We start from the raw sequence: 27,690 nt of genomic DNA on the forward strand, positions 1-27,690 counted from the left end.
ACTTTGAACAGAAGTGCCTGGCGGGAGTTACTGGTGCCCTTGTCCTCAATAGCTATTCCACTGGCTGGGTGGGTGAGTGCAGAGATGTAGGCACCTGGCTACTTGACTTAGCTTTTCCCCCAGCTTGTCGTACATCAAGGAGGTCTTTTAGATTCCAGAGGAAATGTCTAAAAGTCTAGTCATGACTATTCATCTCTATTCCTTTGGAACAAGAGAAGGTGGCAGCTGATTTTTAATATAAAATCTTCTACCTTCTTGCTGCCCTCACACCTTCTGCAAATGCCTCACTAGGAAAGAAACTTCTCATTTTCCAATGTCTTTGCAAAACTCTGTGCCTTTATCAGGAGATGGTGGAAAGGAGTGGGAGAAGAGAATGAGAGGAGTGAGGAGACAATGGTTTCTATGAATAAAACACACAAATGGGCATGGCCCTCCTTCTCTTCTGTCTGAATGCCAACCTTATTTCCACAGACCGCACTAACCTTTGGCCCCTCAGCACCCTGCATGTGGTGAGCTCTGAAAGTAAATGGCTTCTCATGCCTTGAGATGTCATCTCTGTCTTCATATTCAGGTGACTTAAATATTGCTCCTCAGAGAAGTCTTCCCTGACCACCCACATTAGTTGAATTCCCAGCACTTGTAACAGTTGATAACCACACATGCTGTCTCCCTGCTAACCAGTGAGCTCCCATGGGATGAGGTTCCATTTCTGATTCTGCTTACCACTGACTCCAAGGGTTAGAGGTAGCAGGCACATATGCAGGCTCAGTAAACATGTCTTGAAGGAATGAGTGAGTATATGAATATCACCCCTGTGCTCTCTCTGAAGCTAACATTCACCCTCAGTGGAATGGAGCTCCTTAAAAGTCTCCAGTCAGGCTCAGAGGCAGTCCCTCCAAGGCACATGGCTCAAGCATTGCCTGAACCAACCAAAGATGTATTTCTACAAGACATGGTGATATCTGGTCATCCCGACTCCACCCACCAGCTCAGGGCACTCAGGGAAGGCCCATGGAGTGCACAGAGGGGTGAGACAGAGAGGCGAGAGTGGGTCAGAGGGGCGGGAGTGGGTCTAAGCAAAGCACGGCTATAAGCCCAGGGGGTTAAGCCAGATCTTCAATGCAGAGAAGAAGCCATAAGCATGTGAACTTAATGAGCCCCCGCAGCTGATTTTATGAAACTGATCACTTGAGGGCAGGTGAGAGAGAAGAGGGATGCAGTCTTGAAGGCTTAATCAAAAGTTATGAAAGGAGGAAGACACATGGGAAGAGTCATCAGAAAGGTTGGGAAGGGGCCTCACTGGCTTTTCCACTTAAAACTAAGTCAACTGGTCTTCTGAAGCCAAAAATCAGAGTCACAATGGGAAATGGATGCTAGTTTCAAAGCCGAATGAGGACATTTGAGCATCAGACCAAGTTCAGAAATCAGAGAAAATGCAATGCTTAGTTTTCAAGCTATGTGAAACTTTAAATGACATTTGAATGTGAGGAGGGCATCTTACCTGTGTTTTTTGGGCCCAGGAGAAATGTTCAGTTGCCTAAAGTGCATGTGCCACTGCTGACTGAGGTTTTAGAATCAGGTGAATAGCTACTTGAGGGCAAGAAGGAAATCGTAGACATTTTTGGTTTATAGTTCACATTTACAAAGTGCTTAGAATTTGCCAGGAGTTGTGTCACACATTTTTTATGTATCATCTCATTCACTCCTCACCACTACTCTGTGAGGTAGCTATTTCTATCCCCAATGCAGAGCTGAGGAAACTGCAGCATAGAGGTTCAAAAATGTGCCCAAGTTCTTGTGGCTTATTACTGTTAGAGTCAGTTTGAATCCATCCGAACTCCATAGCCTGCGCCTTTAACTGCCACACTCTGCCACCTGTGAATCAGTCATTGGACAACAAATATATTTTGGATGTTTCTAAGTGGAAATCCATTTCCACTTTTTAAAAAAAATATGCTATTTCACCTGCCCAGTGTGGCTCACTGGTTGAGCATTGACACATGGACCAGGAGGTCACTGTTTGATTCCTGTCAGGGCACATGCCCTGGTTACAGGCTCATACCCCAGTGGGAGGCATTCAGGAGGCAGCTGATTGATGATTCTCTCTCTCTTTTCTTCTCCCTTCCACTCTTTGAAATCAATAGAAGCATTTAAAAAATAAAAAAAATATGCTATTTTAATTGTGGATTTGATGACTATTCTAGTTGTTATTTCCACTTGTTTTGCACATAGCCAAAGTGGGTTGTAAGAAAATTACTGTTAGGTTTTTATTAATAAAATTGTTTAACCAACTCTCCATCTACCATCAAAACAACCAACTAGTAATCAACTAATCAACCAACCAAGCAGCGACCCATCCAATAAGCTAACGAATCAATCAACCAACCAAACAACTATGGCCAAACAACCATCCAATACAGTCAACCAACTAACCAACTGACTGTCCTCAGCAAACTGAAATTAGTAATTGTACCTACTGAGCAAGTTGACAGTTTAATTAATGTTATTATTGAGCTGTCTTATTTTGAGCTGAGAACTCCAACATGGCATTAAATGTCCCCAAAAAGGGAAGAGGCTTGAGGCCACATGTCTATCCTATGACTGGGAGTCCCAAACGTACCGAAAGGGTATTGGTCATAAAACATTATAGGAAGCTCTTTGCTATTGGCTATGGGAAAATTCTTTTTTTTTGTTTGATAGAAAAAGTTGGGCTTCTTCTGAAAAGCTGATTGTTTGGCTTTTACTCTTTGACTCACTCACACAATTATGATCCTTTTTTTCTTTTTCTTTTTTAAACTAGCAGCCACATCTCTGGGGACTGAGCATTGTGTTTTTTAACTTCCTCCCTTCTACAGTTCTCTACTTGTTTTTCCTTTGCCTACGTTTTTTGAAATGTACTTCTATGTTTTCTGTTTGAAATTATGTTTGGCTAGGATTTCTTTAATCCTTGTGGTAACCGGCAGGAATATAAATATATGATTATTTATAAGTCCCCGTTTATGTATTGACTAATGTTTAGCTAACACAGGAGACAAAGGCTACCAGAGCCAAAGGGAGAGGCCACTACACATCTGCTTGCTCTAAAGCACAAGGCAGAGGGTGTGTGGGGTTGAATGCTGTAAAAACATAAGTATGACAGACAGACTTATGGCAGTGGTACACTTTTTTCTTCTATTGCTCATGCGTGGGATTTAAATTCCTGAGAGAGAGAGAGAGAGAGAGAGAGAGAGAGAGAGAGAGAGAGGGAGAGAGGTGGGAGGAGAGCTGTAGGAGGGAAGCACTATGCTAGAGTAAAAACTTTGAATTTTCACTTCCTAGGTTTTCACCTCATTTAGTACATGAAATTAAGCACATCATTTAATTTCTCTGCTCCTCAGTTTCTCCCTCTGCAAAACAGGATAACCATTCCTACCCCTTTCACTGGGTTGTTAGGAAGATAAAAAGAGATGGCACACAGGGGAAACGGTTTGAGAATTGTAACGTGAGTTTCAAATGGCAGTAATTTGTAGTTTTTCCTATAAAATGCCAGAATTCCAATAGTGCTGCCATGAGACATTTAAAGCACATTTCTCTGGCTCTCATAAATTATCTGATTGGGGGAAGAAAGAAGAAAAAGGAACAAAGCAAGCATCCCTGGGTGTTTTGGAGACTGGCTCAGATCAGTCCCTCAGTCAGGCTGTTTGAGCAGCACTTCCTCTGTGAGAAGGGACCCTCCATCACCTCCCGGAGGCCTTCTTACCTCGTCATCACAGCTGATGGAGCATTTGCCATCCAGAGAGGCGCACTGCGGGAGGGGAAAGCAAGGGGAGATGTGTTACTGTGACATCCCAGGTCCGTTATGACCACTTCGCTACTCAAGGACAGACCACCAAAGTCCTTGCCTATTATACAAACTCCAAATTCTATCTAAACAGAATTCCCCACACTGAGGCTTATCTGCCCTCTCTTGAATCAATATCAACATACCAACTCCAAGTGGTAATATAAAAGATAATAGGGGGGAGAAGAGAGTGGCTTTTTTTTTTTCATTTTAATCTATGTTGTTATTTAACATGGATATCATCTTAAGAATTCAAACATCTTTGAGTAACAAGAAATATAATTATGTAATTATTTATCTTTAAATGAATGAATCACCAGGGACTTCTTTACAAACGCCCATCTGTGTTCTTAGCCTATAGTTTTCTAAAGTGTCTTCATTTAAGAAAGGATCTGTCATCCAACATTTAGCACGGAGGCCACTTATGTGTTGCCATTTCTGCCAGGTGACTGGACAAATACCACTGAGGTTAGGCCCAGGAGAGAACACCCCTAGATTCTCCAAGACAGAGGAGCCCTCTGACCCAAGAGGGTAGATGGTGCCTCGCCAAACCCAGCTATGCAGAGTCCTTCCAAAGTGCAGTAAGGAGTTCACAGGTAAACAGCCAGGTGTGATAAGATTAGAAGGAGACACTGACACTGACAATTCACCAAAGTCCCCGACAGTAAAAGAAAACATGGATCATCTGGAAGGCCACTCTCCTGCTCTCATGATTATTAATCAATCTGTAGGAGCTAAGTCCCCGCTTCCCAGTGTCTGACATGCGGGCAGCCTTTGGTCTGCAGTGAAATGAACAGTAATCTGAGCAGCTGGCGGTTCATTTTGCAAACATTCATCGGAAACCTGGCACCGCGTGGCTCCAGGGACCCGCGTGTGAGCACCTGTATCATAGCAGCGCCCCTGAGGCTTCCATGCCGACCGTAACTCACCTGTCTGCTGGCGGTCCAGAACTTCCTCTGGAAAAATTCGAGTTTCATCTGAATGCCGACAGCTGGGAGCAATTAGAAAGAAAACAGGGCATTAGAGATCCCTGTCCACAACTCTGCAACGCTATCACTGAGGGTGATCTGTGAGGGAGGAAGCGGATAAAGCACACTGGATAAAACCGAGCACAGACTACATTTATGTGATGTGCACAGCGATGGCATGTAAGGAGTTCCCAAGGGGACCTGCACTCACAGAATTCCTGCTACAGAGCAAACTGAGCATGGGGCAGGTGACTTGAGTATTTCTAAAATTCATCATTTCTTGGTTACCTCTTCCCCAACACAGGCTAAATACAGAACTGGGTGAAATGGTATTCAGAAGATCACTGTTTCTCCAAGAGTTCCCATTTTAGAAACTGGCATTTCTAAAATGTGTACTATCCGTGTGTTAGTGAGATGTGAAGCTTAAAAGCCTTTGTTGTAAGGCTGGTCTCCGGAAGTGAGTCTCCTTCACATCTTAATGATCTCCCCCAGGAACTCCGAGGGAGTCACACAATCTGGTGGTCTGTGCAAAGCTCCCTCCAGCAGCAGGGACTGCCAGGCCTCGCGAGAGGAACAGAAAGGGCAGAAGTGATGTGAAAGTTTGGAAAGTGGAATTGGGTAGAACCTCGGAACTAGGAAAGAAACAAGCTCACATTATTTCTCTCCATGAAGCGAAGACCAAGTACCAACTGCACCATTCCAGAGAGTGCTCAGGTCAGGGCAAAAAGTCTCTTGGGGTGGTGAGAAAGCATCAAAGGAGTTTGAAAAGAAAAAATGAGACTCAGCTGGGAATCCTGGAATCCCTGTGGGACACCATTTATTCCAGGGCAGTTTTGCAAACTTCAGTCCATTGCAAACAATCCCAGCCTCTCCCCGCACCAACCATTCTGCCATGTCTAAATAATACCAGTATTGTTATCTTTCCATGCTTTTTTTTCTCTTTTACTTACATATATGAAGTAACCTCAACCTAAGTAATAATATCTATCTAAAGAATTACACAACTACAAAAAAAAAAAAAAAAAGAGTTCACACCATCCTCCTAAAACTTGTGGGATTCCCCACTTGGGTATTCTGGGCTTTGTTGGCTGTGGGGACTGGAAGATTCATGGAGGCCTTGGGCTGTTACCCTTACAACTATCAAGTGCATTGCTGTTTTCTAATCTACTTTTTTTAAAATTGATTTTGTACAGAGAGGGAGAGAGATAGAGAGTTAGAAACATCGATGAGAGAGAGTCATCCATCAGCTGCCTCTTGCACACCCCCTACTGGGGATGTGCCCGCAACCAAGGTACATGCCTTTGACTGGAATCAAACCTGGGACCCTTCAGTCCCCAAGCCGATGCTCTATCCATTGAGTCAAACTGGTCTCGACAGCATTGCTGTTTTCTAAAGACATCCTTGAAGGAAGCCCTGAGAGAGACGGCTGGGAGAGACTCGTCCTGTCTTTGCACCCAGAATGTCAGGGCTGTGAGTGAGAGGTGAACCCTAGGATCACAGCCACGCACGGCTGCAGTATGCAGAGTGAAAAGTCTCTGAGAGGAGCCATTTCAGACTCCGGCTCCATCCTGCTTTGCCCTGTGGCATCTGCCCTCTAGACCAGAAGCTCCCTGAGATCCTGCAGGGTCTCCGGCCTGCCTTGGCGCTGACCTTGGCCCTGGGAGACGGCCTTAGAAGTATCCATCTGCTAGGCTTGGAGGGCACCAAGGCAGGCCTGAGACCCTGCAGGTAGTTTAAGAAAAGCACCCCAAGTGATCCGAATGTCACCCGGAGTCCAGCACACCTCTCTACAGGCCTTGGTGTGTTGGCTGTCAACAGCCTAAGGCAGTTGTTGGCAAACTGAAGCTCGAGAGTCATATGCGACTTGCGAGCCACGGTTTGCTGCTCTGTTGACTAATGAGTTTGCCGACCACTGGCCTATGGTGATGTCAGATGACACCAGCTGCTTTGCCCAGTCCTGGAGAAAATGCCAGAGAATACCCCAGGGCAGCTGATGCTGGAGGCAGGGGGCTGTTGAATGCTCTTTCAAGTAAATCTTGCCTACCAAACTGTCTGCCACGCCCATCCCTGTTGGGAGGAGCCCTCTGAGGAAGCTGTGGGCCAGGGTGCAGGCTGGGCCTGCTGCAGGCAGAGGGGAGGGCGGCCCTGTGCTCTCAGGAGGGGGTTTGGAATGAGTATCTGGGGTTCAACCCAAAACTGGGAGGCCAAAAGCATCCTGGCTTTGGAGCAAAGGGCCTCCACACTGCCCTGGCGTCCACTCACTTGTCTCTAAGAAGAGGGAGGGACATGGGTCTGTCTCTCTCTCCGTCTGTCCCAGAGGCACCGCCCTCCTGCACCCTCTCCAGTCAGTCCTCCCAGCCTGGCAGGCGGGCACTTCTGAGGCCGCCTCCCAGGGCTAAGGGCAGCACCAAGGCAGACCTGAGACCCTGCAGGATGAGAGCAGAGGGTTCTCTAAAGCAGTCACCCCATGGTGCTTCGAGCTCCAGCACCCCCACTGCCCCCCGCCTACCCCACATCTGAGTTCCTCCACGGCCACAAGTTCCTCCTCCTGGGATGGAGCCCTGGTTTCACCTCCCCAGTGAAGCCAGTTGCTCCCTCCTGGGTGTTTATCCATCTCATACTTGCAGCCTGCTATCATCTGCCCCTTCCAGTCTGTACCCCAGCTCCGAGGAGCGCTTTAATCTTTCCTCATGAGTCAGTCCCTCCGTCCCATTAATCATGCGGGCTGCTTTCTCTGATCTCACTCCAGCAGGCTGCATCCTCTCCCTGGTCCCGATGCCCTAAACTAGACACGACTTCCCTTGCCCCTGAACTCTCTTGTCTGGGCCGTGAGGTGGATGCCAGCGGGCTCCCAGACGGTCCTGGTGCAATCGGTCCTCTAGGTTCTAACCTGGCTCTGTTTTCGCTCCCTGATCCTCATACCCCCTCAGCCACAATGACCCTGGCTTCCCACCACCTGGCTGGGTTTGCACATTCTCACCTACATGTCACTCTACTTCCCTGTGGTTCTGAGACTCACCAGCCCATTGGTAGGTCAACTTCATGACCATTTGTTCAGGGGCCTCTCCAAGCCAAAGTCCAGGCAGGGTACTAGGGAAACGAGAGCACACGCTCCCTCAGCATCTCCCGGGGAGTAGCCACATGGGGAAGGAGACATCAGAGGCCTAGACAGAGCCTGTGGAGGATGGGGGGGGAGGGGGGGGGCCTGACCTTGGGCAGTGGGTGAGAGCTTTCTGTAAGGAAATGCACTGAGATCCAACCCACATGAAATGTAAGAACAGAGAAAAGATAGTAATTCATGTGCAGAAGCAGCACAGGCAAAAGGGTGAAACCTTTTAAAAGACCTGATATCTTCTGAGGTTTTAAAGAATAGAGGGGGTGTGAGGTCGTGGTTGTGCAGACTGAGGTCAAATGGCAAGAGGTCTAGAATGCCAGGCCAAGGCATCTGAAGGGATCCTGGAGGCCAGGGGTCAGCTCCAGGGCCCCCTCAGCCTCTTTCTGCAATTGGACTTCTATGGGAACCCAGCCACTCTCACCGGGTCCTGCTGTCTGCGACAAGGCAGAGACCCAATGGCCACAATGCCTAACACCCTTGCTCTGTGGCCCTTTACAGAAAAGGGTGCTGCCTGCTGCGGTGGGGTCTGAGAGCCACTCGGGCCCTTTACCCGGAGAAGTGGCAGAACCTCAGACTCCGTTTCAGAAAGTCCACGCGGGAAGCCTGGGAAGGATGCATTGAGACACGGCCCAGATGGCGGGGGAACAGGAGGATGCGATGAGTTTTCGGCAGCCACAGCCACTTGGGCATTTGGTTAATTACCTCAGCATGAAAACAATGTAAAGTAAAAACCAACAACAATAGAAAAACACCCACCAAAGCAGCCAAAATAAAAATACCCCTTCCCAAACAAACATCCAGGGCTCTATTCCAAAAAAATATAGATGAGCTTCAAGAAACAGACAGGTATCTTCCTTTCACTGCTTCCCCCCAAGGTGTTTTCTTGTCTCATTTTTTTTTTAATTTTTTTTTTTTTTTATTGGGCAAACATTCATGATGATTCCAACAAGTCCCACTCTCTTCCTCCTCCCCACTCCAAATGGAACCTGAGGTATTCGTCATGCCCGTCCATTTCGTTCTTTCAACAACATTTCAAGCCATAACAGTACATTCTGGTCCAAGTCAATCTCGCTAATTGAATAAAGAAAACAAAGACAGAAAATGCCTTCGTGAAACCCAAGTCCCAAAGAGAAAGCAGAAAATAAAAACACTATCCCTGGGTCTGAAATGCTTAGACGGTCCACAAATCATCACCATATTTCCCTGGAGTCAGTGGCGTGCCCCACTTCCCTCTCCTTGGGACCCTCCAGGCTCCCTACGGGGGACCCTCCTCAGGAGGGCAGCGGCAAAGCCCCATTCCCACAACAGTGCCTGAGTGAGTACCTCACTCACCTCCCAGGAGCAGGATACACCCTGGAGATCGATCCCCATGTGCCAATACATTCGGGTGATTCTCTTAGGACAGTGACACCGAAACCCAGCGATGGTCTTTGGAACCCAGCGAAACAGCAGGATCAGTGTTAGGAGAGCTGCCCTCCCCCAAACCCCAGAGCCTTGCAAGTGAAATACTCAGGCACTGGAGCACCAAGGTTTCCTCTGGTAATTTGGGTACCTGTTCCTGTGACTCACGGCAATACTCTAAGATTTTCATCTCTGCAGTCCAGACTACAGGCCCCCCATGAGGTATCTAACTCCCAGACTTCATCTTTCTCCAACTTCCTTTCCACCGACTTTGGATCTCCTTCTCCTTCCTCCCAGGTTGACCAGAAGCCCAGTATGTGCTGGGAGGTGAGGGCATGAGATGAAGACACAAGGGATGCAGCAGCAGGAGTGGGAGCTTGGGGAGGGCAGTCCGATCACTGAGGAGAGGGTCGCACTAAAGCTCTCAGAGCTGATGGGGAGGAGCACAGAGCATCACCCAAGCACCAAAGCAGAGAGGCCATTCCATTTGCAGAATGTACTGATCACTGCACTGGAACTGGGACAGACAGATGGCCTCAATCACATGCTCTGGTCCTGTGCGGCCCAAATTAGTAGCCACTGGCTGCGTGTGGCTACTTAGATGAAGAGGAAATAACATGAATAATTTAGTTCCTGGGTTGCAGGAGTGACATTTTAAGTGCTCAGTAGCCACAGGGGGCTAAGTAGCTACTGCCCTGGACCACACAGATCTAGAACATTTGCTTTGCACCAAGAGTCGTCTCAGACAGTGAGCCATGATAACAACAGGAATGAGAGAGAGGGCCTAGCGCTTCCCAAGGATGGAAGGTAACGTCTGCATGCTACCCACTCCCTGAAGGTGGGAAAAAGGAGGATGACTTAAGTCTGAGGATGTAGGTCAGATAGACCTGCCCATGTGAGAAGACCTGGATTTGCAAGGGGAAGTTAGTAATTAGCTTGAGAGAAACCCAAAGAAATCAATGCAATATGCTCAATGTGGCTACCACCCCCAAGATTTATTTATTTTGCCTTAGAAAATTTGAGAATACAAATTACATTTCCAGTGCTATTATATTCAAATGTATTCAAGATGAAATCATGCATGCATCTCATATCAGGTTAATAGACATGCATTCGAGTGTAATCCGAGACTCACCAAAGAACAATGCTACATGCAAAATTAGAAATAAAATAACTTTTTCATATTGTATTCATTTAGAAATAATTTTCTGTGGGCTTAGTCCCCAGTTGCAACATACCCCTAGGAGCACAAATCCGGTTTGTAAAATAGTGCTTACCATGTCTGGTACGCAAGCTCACACAAACACCCCCACTTCCATTCGCCCAGCCCCCCAGCCAGCCCAGGTGTGCACATGCCCGTGGAGCACTTAGGCCGGACACTGCCACCATCCACACGTTATAACCAGGAACATGTTGCTACCAGGAGAACTGGCTTCAAACCCTTTTTCTAAGGCTCCTGCTCTGGGCTCTTGGATATGTTAACTCACCTGTCTGTCTGTCTGTACAAAGAGAGTCACACTAGCTTTCCTTCTAAACAGAACTTTTGTGGGATGCAGATAAGTGATACAAAATAAAATGATATGTAGTAGGACACGCTAAAGGCTTGATAGGGTTGTCAACATCTCAGTTATGATTTGTTCCTAGAACATTTATCCTTCTTTTCTCGTGTTTCACCACCAAGCCAACCTTTCATGCCAATGTAAGGAGACCGAACCGTAATTCATCCATGTAAAAGTCATGCTGTCGGCTGCAGGCCACATCCTTCAGGGGGTAAACACTCTACAAAATGATGATAATGAAGAAAGAGGAAACGATGACGTGAACGCTGGCCAAATGAGGCAGAAAACGGAAGACGGTTATCTTTTAGCCAAGAAAGCTTTGGGGATGGATGTTTCTCCCCTCTCTGACCAATGGCCAGTGTGCTCCAGCACCCACACCCTACCACTTACCCCATCTGAAACTGTGATCATTCACGAATACTCAGGAAAAGGCTAGGCAGGTCAGCATTGAGAACCATGAGGGTTATTGTCCCAGTGCGGGCAGCATCAGCTCGGTGTGCTCTGCAGCCAGGCTGCCTGGCCACAAAGCTTCCCACCTGGCTGGCTAGTGCTCCACAGCATGTGGACAATTATTTCACTCCATGCACAGGCAGAGAAACAGGTCCCAGAGCTGCTCTGGGCTGGTGGCCCATAAGCAGGAGGGTTTTCTTCCAACAGAGTCCAGTCCATGGGTAAGGATATGGTAGAGACAATAAAACTATATAATAAGGTAATAAGTAAAATACCTGCTAAGGATTTCTCATGTAATTCATTACTTGGGAGTGGTGCCAGTTTGCCTCAAACCCCAATTCTATAAGTAAATGCTGGCTATACATGATCTCATGCAGAAAATGAGCTCCTACCGATCCCCTTTCTCAAGCAGGGTAGGGGCTATTTTCTAGGACACGGTTAATCCCTCCTCCTCTGTCCTCAGGCCCCCTTTGACAGAGCCCCCAGATTTTCCTTCCTTCGTGTACCAGGGCAAGGCCCGCTAGCGGTGATAGTAACAAGGCCTGGCATATTTAGATTCCAACTTGCCTTAATTAACGGTCAACTGCAATAGCTGTTAGCCAAGCCACATTTGTTTAAATGTTTCTTCTGTTTGTTTTCAAAACAGTTAATTGCGAGTAGAACTAACAATGCATCTGAATGTCACTCTTTTGGAATATTTCACGATTAGCTGGGGGTTTGGAAGGAGGCCACCGCTCTGGGGCCTCGAGGAAAAGAACTCTAACCGTCCTTACATCAAATGGGATGCCATTCCCGAGGTCTGCTAATGTCCAGGATAAATGACTTACCACATGAATAACCATTTAGAACTGTAATGTGAATTATGACATAGCTCATCTGTTAAATATTTCATGTGAAGATTTTAATGAATTGCATGATGGAATGTTGGACAAAAAAAGACAACTGAAATCCTGGGACTAATTTGAGTAAAATTGAGAACAGAGCATCCTCGCGAAGATGAGGGGTGGGGGGAAGCGAAGGCAGCTGGGCCCATGTGCCTCCTGGGTGTCAGACTGGCGAGGCTGGAGGCTTTCTTAAAGGTTGATAGGGGAGGGAGGATGATCAGCAACCACCTTTTGAAAAATATTGAGATCAAAGCAATATCCGTTGGTTATAATCTTGGTAAAGCCTGAACATTAATCTCCAAGGTATGGTATTATTTCAAAAATTAGGGATGGGGAGGGAGGTGGTGTGCAGAGAAACATTCTCACAGCAGCAGACTCACTTCATATGTTAACCTCTGCCGGGTGAAGAAATACAATTACAAGAGGGGAGGAGGTAGTTTAAATATAACCCCCTAACCGATTGCATAGTTCACTTCTGAAGTATTCTCTGTGGTATGGGGGGTGGTAATCTTTCTTGTACATGCTTTTAAGTCACAAAGAGCTCCGTGATCTATGTCTGCGCTGAGAGGAGGGAGGGGAAACAGGCCTCATTATCACTTGATTGACAACGCGATAGCAGAAGATTTTCTTTGAAGATTCACAGCTTCGGAGGCCCATTCTAATCTGAACCCGTCCCCACCCTCTGTCTGGCTTGGGCTTCTGGGGACGTGTGGAGGAAGGCCTGGTCCCGCTGCCTACAAGGTGTTTGCCCTGCCAGAGTTCTCGGGGAGCAGTCATCTTGGGTAAAGTATCTTAAAGGACAATTATGAATGCTTCCTCCATTTGGGTTCTAATTATTTGACGGAATCAACGTTGAAAAGACTTAGCAGGGCCTCGGGATGGAGTAATAATTTTCTTTTCACCCCTGAGCTAATCTGGAAGTGTTTTCCAGGCTTCTTCTGCAGAAACTTATATTCCCTCCGCTTTCCGAGGCCTGTGGAGCTGGCATCGAAACGTTTTTGTCAGATCATTTTATGCTCACAAAACTCTTCAAATAATATTATTTCAATAGGGCTTTCGGAGCCAATACATTTTTTAGAGTCAACTCCCTCGTTCTTTCAGCCTTTCAGAATAAAACATGTAAGCCTCAGGCTTCATTGTATTTTAATCAGGGTTACACCAATCAATGTCCATTAAGAAAATTATAAGCTTCCAAATTATAGCTCCCCAGTTAACAATTTCTTATTAGGTCACCACCTAATAATAATTACCGAGGAAATTATAACCAAATCAAGGTTCGGGTTTCCAAACATTTCAAAACCCATAATGGAATGGTCACGTGTATTTGCCAACACCTCCGTGCTGGATGTGACAGTACGGGAGGCCAAGCAGTGGGTGGCTCCCGGAGCTGGAGGCACGTGTCCAGCACCTCTGACTCTACAGCTTATTATGTCCCAGGGCACAGAGAAGGAAAGGGATGCATCCATGCATACTCAGCCCACCCAAGGGAGCCGGGCTCCCAGATGCAGGTCCTCTAGTGGCGAATGAGAAACCGCTCTGGGCTGCTGTGAGGAGAGCAGCTCAGCTCAGCTCAGCTCAGCTGATGCTTGGAGGGAATGTGATCTGGATATTGTGAGATATTCTGACACTTCAGGAGAGGTTGAAAATGTTGGTTTAATATATAGACAAGTTATTGTAAAATCCAAAGCACTCCGAGAGGCTGGCCAGATAAAAATGTTCTAATTTGCTAAATCTGGCAACTCTACATGGAGGGCCACATGGCAATGACCTGGGATGACCTCTCTTGCACGCTTAACCCTGAGAGCATGGAGATGATTCGGGTCTGCAGCTCCATGTCAGGACTGGTAACCGAGGCTGCCTCCATCAATAGGACTGTACTATTTGTTCCAGGAAACTCTGGCCTAGAAAGCTAAGACTATAAGGTAAAAATACTTCATGATTTACTTGAGCAACATCCCCTAAACATATTTATTTGAACAACAAACTACCTAGGACAACTGATGGCTCAACTAGGAAAATTGGCCACTTAACCAAGCAACTGCTGATTTATTAAGACTGGAGAGCTCCACCATTCTTAGAGTAGCCAGATGTCAATCAGATTCCCACACCGGGGAGAGCGGCCCAGACCCAAGGATCCTTTCTGTATCTGTCTGACCTTCCCTTTCTGGGACACTCCTTAGACCCTGACAAGGTAGAGTTCTCCCTCACAGCAGTAGGGAATAAATATAACTTTGCTAGAATTATAGAATATTTCGATGACCTTTTTTTTAAGTGTCTTTAAAAAATATATATATATATATATATATATATATATATATATATATATATATATATATATTTAAGAGAGAAAGGGAGAGGGAGAGAGAGATAGAAACATCAATGACGAGAGAGAATCATTGATTGGCAGCCTCCTGCATGCCCCCTACTGGGGATCAAGCCCAAAACCCAGGCATGTGCCCTTGACTAGAATTGAACTGGGGACCCTTCAGTCTGCAGGTCTACACTCTATCCACTGAGCCAAACTGGCTAGGGCTGATGACCTTCTTGTCATTAGTCAAACCTGCTTTATTTTTCTTCAAAGTATTTGTGGATATTAGGCATTAAGTTATATTATGGATTATTTATGGTGTTTCATTCCCACCTGACTAGAGGTAAGCTTCTTGATGTCAGAGGCTATTCTGTACCTGTATTCCTTATACCCAGAAAAGTGCCCAGCTCAGGCAGGTGAGTGGTTAGGAGCCAGTAGTTCAGGATTGTGAGAGGGATGTTCAACTGCCAGTTTAGGTCAGAATCGAGCCTAAACCAGCAGTTGGACATCCCCCGTGGGTTCCTGGATTGGAGAGGGTGCAGGCTGGGCTGAATTTCATGCACCAGGCTTCTAGTATCACATAATAACAATGATAGTATTGATAATTACATTTGTTAATACCCTTTCTGAACACCCCTCTGCCCCCTCACTATGTGCCAGGCATCTGCTAGAAGCTTTAGATACTTTATAGCCAACCTTTACAACTCTGTGCAAGGTGGGCAGCAATCCCAGCCACACTGCATAGAAGAAGACCAAGGATGAGGAGAGGAGTGAGTGACAGGCCTAAACTCTCCCTACTAGGAAGTGATCTTCACCCTTGCTTTTACCTCACAGAGTAAAGCTGAGGAGGTTTCCACAGCCGTGAGTTCTAGCAAGCTCTCTGTGGGGTTTTTTTTTTTTTTTTTTTTTTTTTTTCTTCTGTCAGACAAAATGCAGACTAGAGGCTCCAGGATAAGTCATACCTCATTCTCTATTTAAAGGATCCAGAATATTTGCCACGCTTATAAGAATATTCAAATTGCTGCTGTCTTTTCCTGATTCTGATGACTGATCTGTTTAGGTGATTGGACCATCACCTTAAGGTGACTCTGAGGACACACTGCCTTTCCTACAGTATAGTTAGGGACCTATTCAATAAAGAGGCAGGACCTGTAGGATGAGTAAGAACTCACGAGGAGCTAGGGACCAGGTGAACAGGGAGGGTGAGGAGAGCATTTTAGACCACATGCAAACCCCCCAGCTGGGAATGAAGTTGGCGAGTGCGAGAACTCTCAGGGCTGATAAAAGTGAAGCAGCTGCCCCTGACAAGTCTTTACAGACAGTGGCCAGGACCCAACCAGGAGGTGCAAACAGACACTGCTGACTATTTGGGGGATAGCTCATCACAAGCAGAACTGTCCTTCTGATGGTGAGTCAGTGAGACCACCAGTCCCAACCTCCATTTCAGATGCCTGTAGAAAGGACAGCAGAAGCAGGCGAGGGACTACCACATGCTGAGTGCACTCAGGCACCAAGGCAGACTGCTAGGCCAGTCCAGCACTCCCCAGGACTGGTCCCCTCTGGCCACCTAGAGACCCATCTCTAAGTCAGACACTTTGGGGGCACACATGGCCCATGGCAGATCCTCCTGGAACAGCTGCAAACAAGGCCATTGTCAGTGGGGAGAGAGAGGAGAGTCAGGGAGCTTTAATGAGAGGGGCAGACAGCATTTTGGAGTAATCAAGCACTTTTTTTTTCCCCCTCCATCTCTTGGAATTTCAGGAGTTTAGAATATTTGGGAATCAGCTTTGGAGTGAAGGATGCCAGTTTTGTCCCATAAATTAATCAGGCAGATGTCAAGGATGGGAAAGCCATCTTCTGTCATTAAGTGATTGCTCCCAAACATGCTCTTGGCAACACGGAACCTCTCATCTGGGCTCCTGAACAGGCTTTCAAACAGGCTTCCCTGGTCATCCCTGCGTGTGGAGGGTGGGCTTCGGGCAGGGCAGGAGCTTCCTTGGCTAATTTGGCAGGGAAGTCCTAATCCTTCTCTCAAGGCCCACCCCAGGAGACTTCTCTGTCGACAGAGGCCTCTGTGGTGAGCCAGGCTGCCTGGCCTCAATGTCTCTCAACTCAGACCCTTATCCTTTCCACAAAGGCTCCTGGGTGCTTGGCAGATTCTCAAACAAAACTGAATGAATGGATGAATGAATGAATGAGTGAATGAGCAAATGCACTGCACTCCAGACACTAGGCAGTTAATCAGTTGCCTCTCATGCTTTCTGAGGGATAACAATTTGAAATGCAATTGTTACCAACATCCCTGCCAGACTTTACTGGCACCCCCTGGCTCTTCTCCATTCCCTCAGCTAAAGCATTCCATGCTCAGGGCCTCAGGGAAGGGAGGCACACAGGAACTCGAGAACAAAGGAGCCAGTGGAGTCTGGATGTTGGAGTCTCAAAAGCTAAGGCCCCTGGGAATCTCAGGACTGGAGGGCGGACTGGGGAACTGCCTGGGTCAGTTCTTACCCTCTTCACCTGACCTCCAGCCTGAAGGAGACTGCACAGGAAGGAAGGCCTGGCTGGAAAAGCAGGGAGCCCAGGGAAGACAAGGTGATGGGGGCTGCCAGAGAGACCCCCGTGCCCATCTTCCTGCTCTTACCTGGGGTCTAAATCCCAGGTTAGGGTGGGTGGGAGGGAGAGGGGATGCCTAGAGCAGAGGGGAATACCCCCCAATACACTGCTCTCGCCAGCAGGCCTGGGAAGCTGCAGGGCCCTGGAGCTTGGCTCCTAATACCCCTGCCAGTGCTGGGAACAGACAGCCTGGTGGAGGCACAGTCAGACCCAGTGAAGCTCCCTGCAGGCTTGTCGAAGTGAGGCCTAGGGACGGCCAAGGGACTGTGGACTGATCACAGAGGGCCAGAGAGGGCTGTGTGACTCGGGAACTGCCACTTCATTGGACCAAATGCCTCCTCCCACCCTTGGCCTCAGGTGGGCCCTGGAGGAGAAGAGAGACACCAGAATTAGGGAACGCTTCCGCTAGGACAGTGGAGGCTCAGGAGAGAAATTCATTGTAGTTCAAATAAAGCTTCATTGATTACCCACTTGAGATGTGAGGACTGAGGTTTGTAGCCCTTTCTCATTTGTGACCCCCCTAACCAAGGTGGGCGACCTCTTGAGTCCAATCCAATGCCTGCCCTAGGCCTCTCCCACAGCCACTCAGGGCCAGTCCTGGCACAGAAACTAGGCACTGGGCTCCATCGCCTCCTCTCCCGTGATGCAAACAGCCTTGAGAGCCCTCTCAGAACATCCTGCGGCTCCCGGGTGTCCCAGCAGCTTCCTCCATTGGCCAGGGGGAGCTGTGAACTCCTCAGCTTTATGTTAACTCCACCCCTGCTCGGGGAATCAGGCCTTCAGCATCCACCAAAGTCTCCAAATGGAAAAGATGGTGGGGTCCTCTGAGGCCCCCACTGTAATGACCAGTCTCTCCTCTCTACCCATGTCATGAGCCATCTGCTCACCTGTGAGGGGTCTCCATAGTACCCATGACCTTGGCCCAATCCTGTCTGGACCAGGAGTGGGGGGCTTCAGGAGTCCCACCTCTACAGGGGAGGCTCAGCAATCTTATGAGGCCTACTACGTTAGTTTCTTAGTGGCCATCTGTGTTTGTTTCCTTATACTTCCGTCCCGATTGAAAAAAATGTCCAGTGAATTTGGGTCTGAGTCCTGCCTGTCTCAATACAGGCCGTGTGCCTCCCAGTCAGTGTCCTGACTTGCACAACAGGGCAGGAGTCACATACACCATAAAGGATCATAGTGCAACTTAAATGAGCACATGTGTGTCCGGGGCCTAGCGTAGTGTCAGGCATGTAGTGAGCAGTCAAGAAATGTCAGATGTGCACACACTCGGGAACAGCAATGTACATTTCAGACATGCTTTGAGTAAACCAGATGTCCTGTAGCTGAGTCTCCACCCAGTTTTTCCAAGACTGAGACACTGTGTCACTCACCCATCTGTCTGCTAGGATGCTGAGGTCCCTCCCGCAGAGGCCCTGGGCTTCACACCGCCGAGGGAGGCTTCGTCTTTTCACTAAAAGGTAAGCAAGCTAGACCTGGCATAACCCCAACTGCCCAGAACATTCCCCACTCTGCGGGGAGTTTCTGAAAGGGACATCTGGCAAAATCCTCCCAGGTGGACATTGTCACTGCCACCTCTATCTCAAACCTGAGGATACGGAGGTTTCTTTTTTTTTTTTTTTTTTTTTTTAATATATTTTATTGATTTTGTACAGAGAGGAAGAGAGAGGGATAGAGAGTTAGAAACATCGATGAGAGAGAGTCATCGATCAGCTGCCTCTTGCACACCCCCTACTGGGGATATGCCCGCAACCAAGGTACATGCCCTTGACCGGAATCAAACCCGGGACCTTTCAGTCCCCAAGCCGACGCTCTATCCATTGAGCCAAACCGGTTTCGACAAGGACACGGAGGTTTCTGAGTGGCCAAGCTGGAAGACTCATGACAGAAATTTCCGATTTGGAAGTCGGGAGGGACGCTGCGGGAACCAGACCTAAGTACAAACTAAAAACCAACTGCCTAAAATGTATGGACAAAGGGAGTCCCGTGAAAATTACTTAAAAAAAAAAAAGACTATTGTATTTAATAAGACCATCCCTATAGAAAAGGCTAATATCTACTTAATAGAATAAGCCCACATACTAATTTCTCACTCATTTTGCTTTATGTTAAATTTTTTCTTTCCAACTTTTGTGAACTGATCAGTTCCCTGGAGGCCAAAAGGAGCCAGACTGGCACCTTGCAGAGCCTGCAAGCCATGCTTGCTGCCTCTCTCTGAAGGAAGGAGCCAGGAGAGGGTCCTTGGAAACAAAGTGGCGGAGCCAATGAAGCGGGTGCCCCGGACAGCGCTGCAGAGCAGAGGCCACAGCCTTTGTCTCTAGGAGACAGGTGACGCCCAGGAGACACGGCCCTGGGCACTCGGGGCTGCAGGCGTGGTCCTAGTCACAGGCAACCCAGGGGGGCACAGTGGGCCAGGCCCTGATCACATATCTCCCATCGAAGCTGCCAGCCATCTCTGGATGAAGGACATTCTCTCCATTTTCAAGAAAACATGCAGGTAGTTAAGTAACTGAATTGGGACGCATAGCTGCTGGGACTTGGTGGAACTGGGATTTGAGCCCACAGCCTGACTCAGAAGCCTGCTACCCGGTTCCCCTGTGGTTCTCCGTGGGGCTGCATCACCCCCTAGGGGGCTGTTTGGGAAATCTGTAGTTTGTCTCAGTGACTGGAAGGCCTCCGGCTCAGGAGATGGAGATGGCTCCCAGCAAAAAGTGGCCCCTTGCCCTTCGCGCTTCAAGGGCTCTGCCTTGGAAAGCATGTGCCCCATCTAGGCCTCTGTTTACATCTCAATACAAACTACGTCTTGCCCGTGGGATTTTCGAGAAAAGTAACCTCAGGCCAGTGAAAGAGAGATGAGCACATGTTGTTTTGCCTGCAACTTGCCTATTTCAGAGAATCCCCTCCGCCAGGAGGCCTGGTGTGCGGTTGAGATGTCCAAACAGCATCTGGCTACGGCCTTCTGTCTCTCTCGTGGCTGTGCCCAAGTGCTCACACACTAAAATATATATTATCCTGCTATAAACGACTCTCCTTTGATTTCTTGCTATTTTGGTTGGAGCAGTCTATAGATCTTTCTCTCGTTTTGTGTTTGGCAGCCTGGAGAGAAACAGGTTATATTTTCCACGGATTTCATTTTGGGATAGTAAAGGGGATATCGCACACTATTATACAGAGGGGCCTTGAGTGGGATGGGGATGAGGACTGTCCAGGCTCCAGTTTCCCTCCTGCCCCTGAGTCTGGTGATTTTCCCCCTTTTCTCCAACACCCCCCGCCCCCGACTTTGTCTGTGGCTGCCCTGCTCTCATCTTGCCTTGAAAGCATAGATTTGGCTGGGCCCAGCCTCACATGTGGCCATGGCTTCCTCTGTGCTTCCTTTCCCGTTTATTTTGGCTTCCATCAAGGTGTAAGATATTGGTATCTGAGGCTCAGCCCCGCTGATGGATTTCCCATCTCAGAGGCGAACAGTCCCTGAGCAGCACCCTCCGCACCCGGAGCACCGAGGTTCTCGATTCGGAGCTGCGCCCCTTGGGGCTGCTCTGCTGAGCTGGGAGCTGGGCGAGCCAGCTCCCTGTTGCTGCCTTTTTCTTTCATCAAGCCCTATGGTTCTGAATTCCAGGGAAAGGGAAGGGACCCTTGCAAACTGCTTTTCCACGCACAAAGCGTCTTCATTTTAATTATAATCAGCATTCCTGTCACTGCCCAGGGAGACAGAGAAGGGAAGGGGGATACTCTGCAATGTCACAGGGTACACCAGCTCCCCGGACTGAGGAGGGGGCATGTAGAGACTCAGAGAGCCAGGCACAGAGCCCCCAGTCGACTAAAAGGGCCTTTGTAGTGGCTGCATCTGTACATTAAAATAAATCTCTCCTAGCACTAAAATAACATCTACATTCATTTGGGCCGGTGCCACGTTCAGCATTTAAGAAATCTGACAAAACGCTGCTTGAGCATGTTGAGGTTTGCCAGCTCACAGCAAAACAAGAAAGCTGCCCCGGCCGCATGGAAACACTTCTCCGGCTCCCTTCCTTCACTCCCATGTTCCGGCTGCACTTAAAAGAGAAAGGCTGCCCTTTTTTCAGGTGCCAACCACTTAACGTAGCCCTGGAATGGGCAGCAATTGCCCCTGGAGGTGGTAAACTTCAAGAGGAATCTTTTTCGTTTCCCCTAAAGGAAACTGCTCGAGACGCTGCGTGCCTGATAAAGCCTTTAATAGCTGGAGAGGCATTATGCGGGGTGGCCCTCAGGTAGACTAGACATGAATAATGCCTCATAAAAATAATTACTCCTGCCCAGAGCGCCGTATACCAGATGAGTTCGGCGGGGCTGTTTCCAAAAGAATTTTTAGGCAAAAGCAACCGTCCGCCCGTGCTCCAGCGGGCTCTGCCTGTCTGTGGCAGGGACCATGGTCACTTCTGGGGCGCGTGTCTCTTCAAAACCAGTTTTGAATATTTCCGAGTCCCTAACCGACAATGTTGGGAGATTTTTCAGGCCGTTTTGATTTGTTTGTTTTGTTTTGTATTGCTGCTTTCTGACACAATTTGGCCTGAAATAACTAACCGATCTACCCCACTTGGCTGAGGTGTAGACAGGTTAATGTGCATACATGTAGAGGCGGAAAGGTCAAGTGGACCTAGAACCCACCCTGTTTATTGCACAAACGAGCGACCGGAAGTCCAAAAAGGTGGGCAATTTGACTGGGTTGATGCAGAGATGGCCTGCACTAATTCGGTTGTGCTGGTGTAACAGACAGCTTTTGCTTTAGCTAGCCGGGCATGCATGCTTTTTTGGGTGGGAGAGGAGATTCACAGAGCCTTACCCTCTCTTACCCATACCTAATAGTACACCCTTTCCTTTAGGGGGCTGTGCTGCCTTCAATTTCTCTCCATGTGGTTTGTGTGGAGTTTGCCCCCTACGCAGCAGGCACAGGAATGCATCCCCTCCTCTGCCATATGGGCACCTACCGAGCTTTGCCAATGAGAGCCAGGCCCAGGACTTTGAACTGGAAGTCAGGAAGTCAGAGGATTCTTTCCACTGAGTTTACCAAGCCAGTGGCTGAGAGCTGGGGACACTGCCGGAAGTGGCAGGCCTGAGAACAAGGCTGACACAGACAAGCAAAACAAGAACTAAGAACCTGGTGCCCTCAGCTGAGCCCCGTTTCCAGCTGTACCTTCAGCTTTGGACTTTTTACTTACAAAACAGTGAATTTCCACTCACCGCAACCATTTTGATCATGAGACTTCCTTTAACTTGCCTGTTTTGCTTAAGCCACATCAAGTTTGGTTTTTGTTGCTTGCAATGGATGGTGCCCTGATAAATGCAACTGGTGGCTCCTTCCAACAGGGGTTAGGCAACTTAGCTGCATGCCCAGAGACCTATCCTTTAAGCAACTCCTCACACGCAGTCCAACACAATAGCTGAGGCCAGCAATGCATGGGGAAATCTGGGGTGTGCATGGCCACCTTCCTGATTTTGTGTCAAGCATCACTAAGGAAGCCTGGTGCTCCTTCCTGGGGGGCCTTGCCATGGCCCAGGGCAGCTCTCCAGGTAACCATGGCCACCGTCCAGGGGCAGGGCAGCAGGACCATGCTGCTGCTCATGGTAGGAGATTACAGGGAGCATGGTACCTTTTCCCAGACCGGTTGAGCACACAGAGTCCCTTCACTGCTCTCAGATGCCACAATGTGGATAATGAAGAAGGCCAGCACAGGCATCCCCAGGAAGGTTCAGGAGTATTTTCACTTCTTACCATTAACCATTATCAAGAATTTTTCAGTGTTTACTGCAGCAGCATGCGAGTGAATACAGTGAGAGAGCTACTCGGCTTGGTGGGCTCTTGGGCGGTCACCTGGAGTGGACCTGAGGCTCACAACACACCTAAACTTTCCCAGATAAAAGGTTTCCTGTCTCCCCTTTCACCAAGACAAGCAGAGGAAATGGGGTGGCAGTGGGGCAAACAGAAGGCCATAGTAACTGGATGTCACAGAAAGTCCCGGGTATTTCTGAGTGGACATCATCACCTCCTCCTTAGGAGGCCTGTCTTGCCTTAGGGAAGAGAAGCTAGGACTGTATTTCCCAGAGTCCCCCACCCCTGGATGGTTCTAGATTAGAGTTTGCCAAATGAGAGAGCAAGTGCTGGTTTGAGACAGAGGTCATGCTAGTCTGGAGGCAGTTACAGGCAGATGTGCTGGCAGATGTGAAGTCTGGAGAGCTTTCAAGCAAGTTCTTGAGAACCATCTGCATTCATGCTTCCCAACCCACATTCTCCACCCGCCAGTTATTATAAAAGCTTCTGCTTCCCTGTATTCAGGCTCTTACTGCTTAGAATACCTAGAGTAGCTTCTGTTCCTAGGTCAAGTTCTGGTCCATAGAGGGTCCTCACATGGTGGAAGGAGCTAGGGATCTCTCTCTCTCTCTCTCTCTCTCTCTCTCTCTCTCTCTCACTAATCCTCACCTAAAGATATTTTTCTATTGATTTTTAGAGAGAGAGGAAGGGAGGGGGAGAGACAGAGGAGAGAAATATGTATGTGAGAGAGACACATTGTTTGCCTCCTACACTCATCCTGACCAGGGCCAGGGGTTGAGCCTGCAACCTAGGTACATACACTTGACTAGAATCAAACCCAGGACCCTTCAGTCTGCAGGCCAACTCTCTATCCACTGAGAAAAACTGGCTAGGCCCCTTGGTCAAGTTCTGATTGATGGGGCAGGATCCCTGTTTTACTGGGTACAGCCAGAGCAAAACCCGCCATCTAGGGGTTTTGCTAGGTCTCCACCATCTCCACACTGTACATGGATCCTTCCCCTGGGCACCTGGCACCTTGGGGACACCTGGCACTCAGGATGCTGAGGATTGATGCTGGTACCGCATGAACATGATAGTCTCCTATAGGTCTTTGGCAAAATGGTCTAGTGATTCCTGCAGAGTCCTACCTTGCATTGGGAGCCCAAATTGGCTATGAGACTCCCTTCCTTTCTCCCTGTCCAGCAGGTCCTAGCTATAGCTTTTGTATTCCTTGTTTTCTGTGTGTTTTTTAGGTTTGTCTTAGCACTTCATGAAAGATTGCTCCACCCTTTTTCTGTTCCTTGGTCTAGGGGAAAGAAGGCTATGACCACTGAAAAACCCAAGTGGCAGCATGGAGTAATGATGGGCGCAGAATTAGATTTCAGGCTTAACCTCCCTCTGCTTGTTTGTAAAAGCTTGATGATAAAGTTAGATCTAGCACAGCGCCTGGCACGTAGTGTGAGTTCAATAATTGATAACTTTGGTATAATAATATTCTTCTAGGATGGATGATCACTCTCCTTATGGAGTTCCAGAAAGGATTAAATGTGACCCTTCTGTTGGCCAGATCCACAAAGTCCTCTTGGAGAGCGTGTCTCTCTCTCTCTCTCTCTCTCTCTCTCTCTCTCTCTCTCTCTCTCTCTCTCCCACCCCCATGCTCCTATAGCAAAACATCAAAATCCTCCTTGAATTTTGCTATGAGCAGGCAAAAGCAAAGAGCTGCTGATTTCCTCATCTTAAGTGCACTATGGTACAGGAAGATTAATGTCTCACAATGCTTAGCTATTTTTATCAACAGAGTATTGCAACTACAGCTCAAGATCATCCACACTTGAGCTCATGCCTTAAGAGTAATCTCAGTTGGGAACTAAATGGTCCCAGGGATTTTTTAAAATAAACTGTTTCTCCTCCCAAAGTTGCATTTCTTACTCTTCCTTTTATCTCTTCTTTGTTTCAAGTGTTTAATAAAGGACTGGATTATTTCCATTCAAGGGAGGAGAGAGCAAAGCAGCCCATTTCTCCAGTGTTGGGCAGAATACTCACTCCTCCTGGGTTTGGAGCCTACTCTTGAAGCTCCATGGCCGCTGTTGGTATTGGATATTCTGGAACAAGGCATGAAGCAAGTGAGCTTGCTTTTCTTCTATGTTAAATCCAGATCCCAGATGCTAACAGCTGGGCTTATATCCCCCAAGTAAGCTTTAAAGCTATTAACATTTTATAGGCCATGTCTTTAAATTTACTGAGTTGTATTGATTTACCAATAAGTAAGTTCCATTGGTAGAGAAATCTTTAATCAACATTTTAGTGCCTCAGTCTTAAATAAGAACTAAGGCTATACATATTTGTAGAGATCCTTCAACATGGCAAAGAAGGATAAAACTCACACACACAAAAATGATCTAGAGTTATCAGCACAGACAACAAGAAAAAAAAAAAAGTCAATATATTCAGAGAGATCAAAGAAGATATTGTGTCCTCCAAACAAGAACAAGCTGCTCTAAGAAAGGACACTTGGGAACTTAAAAGACTATAGTCACCATATACAAATAAATTTAAGAGTAGAAACAGTTGGAAAATGAAAATTCCCCCAGAAAATAAAAATTAAAAAATTCTGGAAAATGACATAAGGAAATTTCCTAGAACTGAAGGAAATACATTTCTAAATCAAAGGAGCTTATAAAATGTCCAGCAAAATAAACAAGGGCTCATGGCATCAAAGAATTTCAGGACACTAGGAATAAGGAGTCCATTCTAAAAGCTTCTGAGTTGGAGGCTGGGCAAACCTGCTCATATCAAACAATGTGCTATCAGATTGTTTTACAATAACACTGGAATTCCAAAGACAATGGAATAATGCTTTCACGATTCTGAGAGACAATAATCTCCAGCCTAGAATTCTATACCCAGCCACAAGATTTCATGTGTAAGAGTGGAATTAAGACATTCTCAAACCTTTAAGAACAAAAAGATTTTACCTCCCTTTTTTAGAAATCCAAAATGAGGAATAGGCAGGAAAAGAAAGATAGGGTCTAGGGGAAAGAAGGCTATGACCACAGCAAAAGGGAGTGAAGGAGAGTCTCAGGAACTCAGCTCCCCAACAGGCCTGGAGAGCAATTGTCCAGATGGATAGGATGACAGAGGGTGCAGGGAGCAAGGTCTCGCCAAGAAATGACGAAATAGGCAGAAATACTTAATATTTAGAAAATACTTAATATTTAGAAAATAATAGTAACGGGCATTTTAGATATTTGATTAAACATATAGGGAAAAATAGTAGTGAGTAGAATGAAAACTGAGCAAATAAACACACAATAGCACTCTATGTAACATAGTAGGGAATATACATAGATAATCTGAATAATATAGTCATTGTCTAATTAATCAAAAACTATAACATAGGTATATATTATATAGCTATGTTGGTGAAATATATATATCTATATATCTATATATCTATATATCTATATATCTATATATCTATATATCTATATATCTGTATATCTATATATAGATATATGTAGAGAGAGAGAGAGAGAGCACACAAGAAGGGCTGGTGTAAAAAGTCTAAAGCATTCAGGTGTTAAAGAAAGTAAATAAGTAATATTTGAAAACAAATAAAATCTGGTAACCTCAGCCTGCTCATGAAAAAGAGATGCTAAGAATGATAGAAGTGATTGCCTCTAGGTTGCCTATAGAAAACTTTGTAAGCTTTGTAAGTGCTATTTAATTTTTAAAAACCATATTCATATGTTATTTTGCTATATAATTGAGTTAATTAGAAATAAAAAAAAAGAATCATTAAGGGTAGCAAATAATCAGCAGATTCAAGCTCCTGACACCAGATTCTGACCTGAACCTATTTCTCTCCTTGACAGTTTCTCTCTGTACCCAAATCAGAAGGTGTGCACACATGGAAGATGCAGCCATTCTGGGAGGAGGATGGGAGAGCTCAGGGCAGAGTCAGTTTCTGCTCCTTGGGGCAGGGTCTGAATCAATGAGTTCTGTCTTACTCTACTTAGCATGTTTCTGTCCAGAAGGTGAGCCTCAGACATTCTGTGACCTTAGGACCCATGCCCAAGCACCAGGGAACCTGGGCGATAGAGATATGCAGACATACCTGTGCAAGGGGACATTCACTTCCAGCTGTCACGCAAGTCTTTCTGCACATGCTCTGGGACGCCATGGCTAAGACACCAATGATTGCCAGGCTCTTGCTAACAATCACCCAGTAACTATTCTATTTTAAGTTCTTATGTGACTGAGGACATATTTTTATGATACCCAAACTGGTCACACAAATGCCACCTGTGATCTTTTCAAAGTGGGACAGAATTTCAAATAAATCAAGTTGGTTTACCGAAAGACAGCGGTCATTGCCATTCCACAGGCTGAGGTTTATCCCAGGGTGAGCAGTTTCCATTTTTACTGCACTCAGACAGGTGCAAACAAACAGAGCCACCGACCAGAGCGGCGGGGAAGCCAGGGCACGGCCTTGAGCCTCTGCTTCGGGTTCCAGAGACACTCACCCCAGCTCCTGTTCAGTATCCCTCCCTCCAGAGGGCAACGGAATCCATGTGAAACTGCATAGTTAGAATTCTACCAAGATCCCATTAGCAGGGCGAAATTATTATATTCATAAAACTTAATCTTGTAACGTCCCACAAGCCGTTAAATATTATGGGTTATCTTCTCTTGTCACAAAAGACAATGAAAACAATGTGGGTGTTTAGGGGGAGTAGGGATACACGCTGAAAACTCCAAATGCCATCTAGACTTCATTTACTGCT

The 27,690-nt window shown here is 47.0% G+C and overlaps 1 protein-coding gene across 4 annotated transcripts in view; it reads right to left on the reverse strand.

The window, feature by feature from the left end:
- CACNA2D3 (calcium voltage-gated channel auxiliary subunit alpha2delta 3) overlaps window positions 1–27,690 on the reverse strand; it is a 781,459-nt gene that overhangs the window by 92,398 nt on the left and 661,371 nt on the right. For all 4 annotated transcript variants that reach the window (XR_014796705.1, XR_014796706.1, XR_014796707.1 and 1 more), the window contains 2 exons: window positions 4,750–4,811; window positions 3,740–3,784 (listed from right to left, as the gene is read on the reverse strand). Coding sequence is in view for 1 of the 4 variants with exons in the window: in XM_084903113.1 (XP_084759239.1) it covers window positions 3,740–3,784; window positions 4,750–4,811 (107 nt within the window). In the remaining 3 variants the exon portion in view is untranslated. The remainder of the gene's footprint in view (window positions 1–3,739; window positions 3,785–4,749; window positions 4,812–27,690) is intronic.

This window comes from Pipistrellus hanaki (assembly GCF_964339955.1).
Source record: "Pipistrellus hanaki genome assembly, chromosome: 13".
NCBI lineage: Eukaryota > Metazoa > Chordata > Mammalia > Chiroptera > Vespertilionidae > Pipistrellus > Pipistrellus hanaki.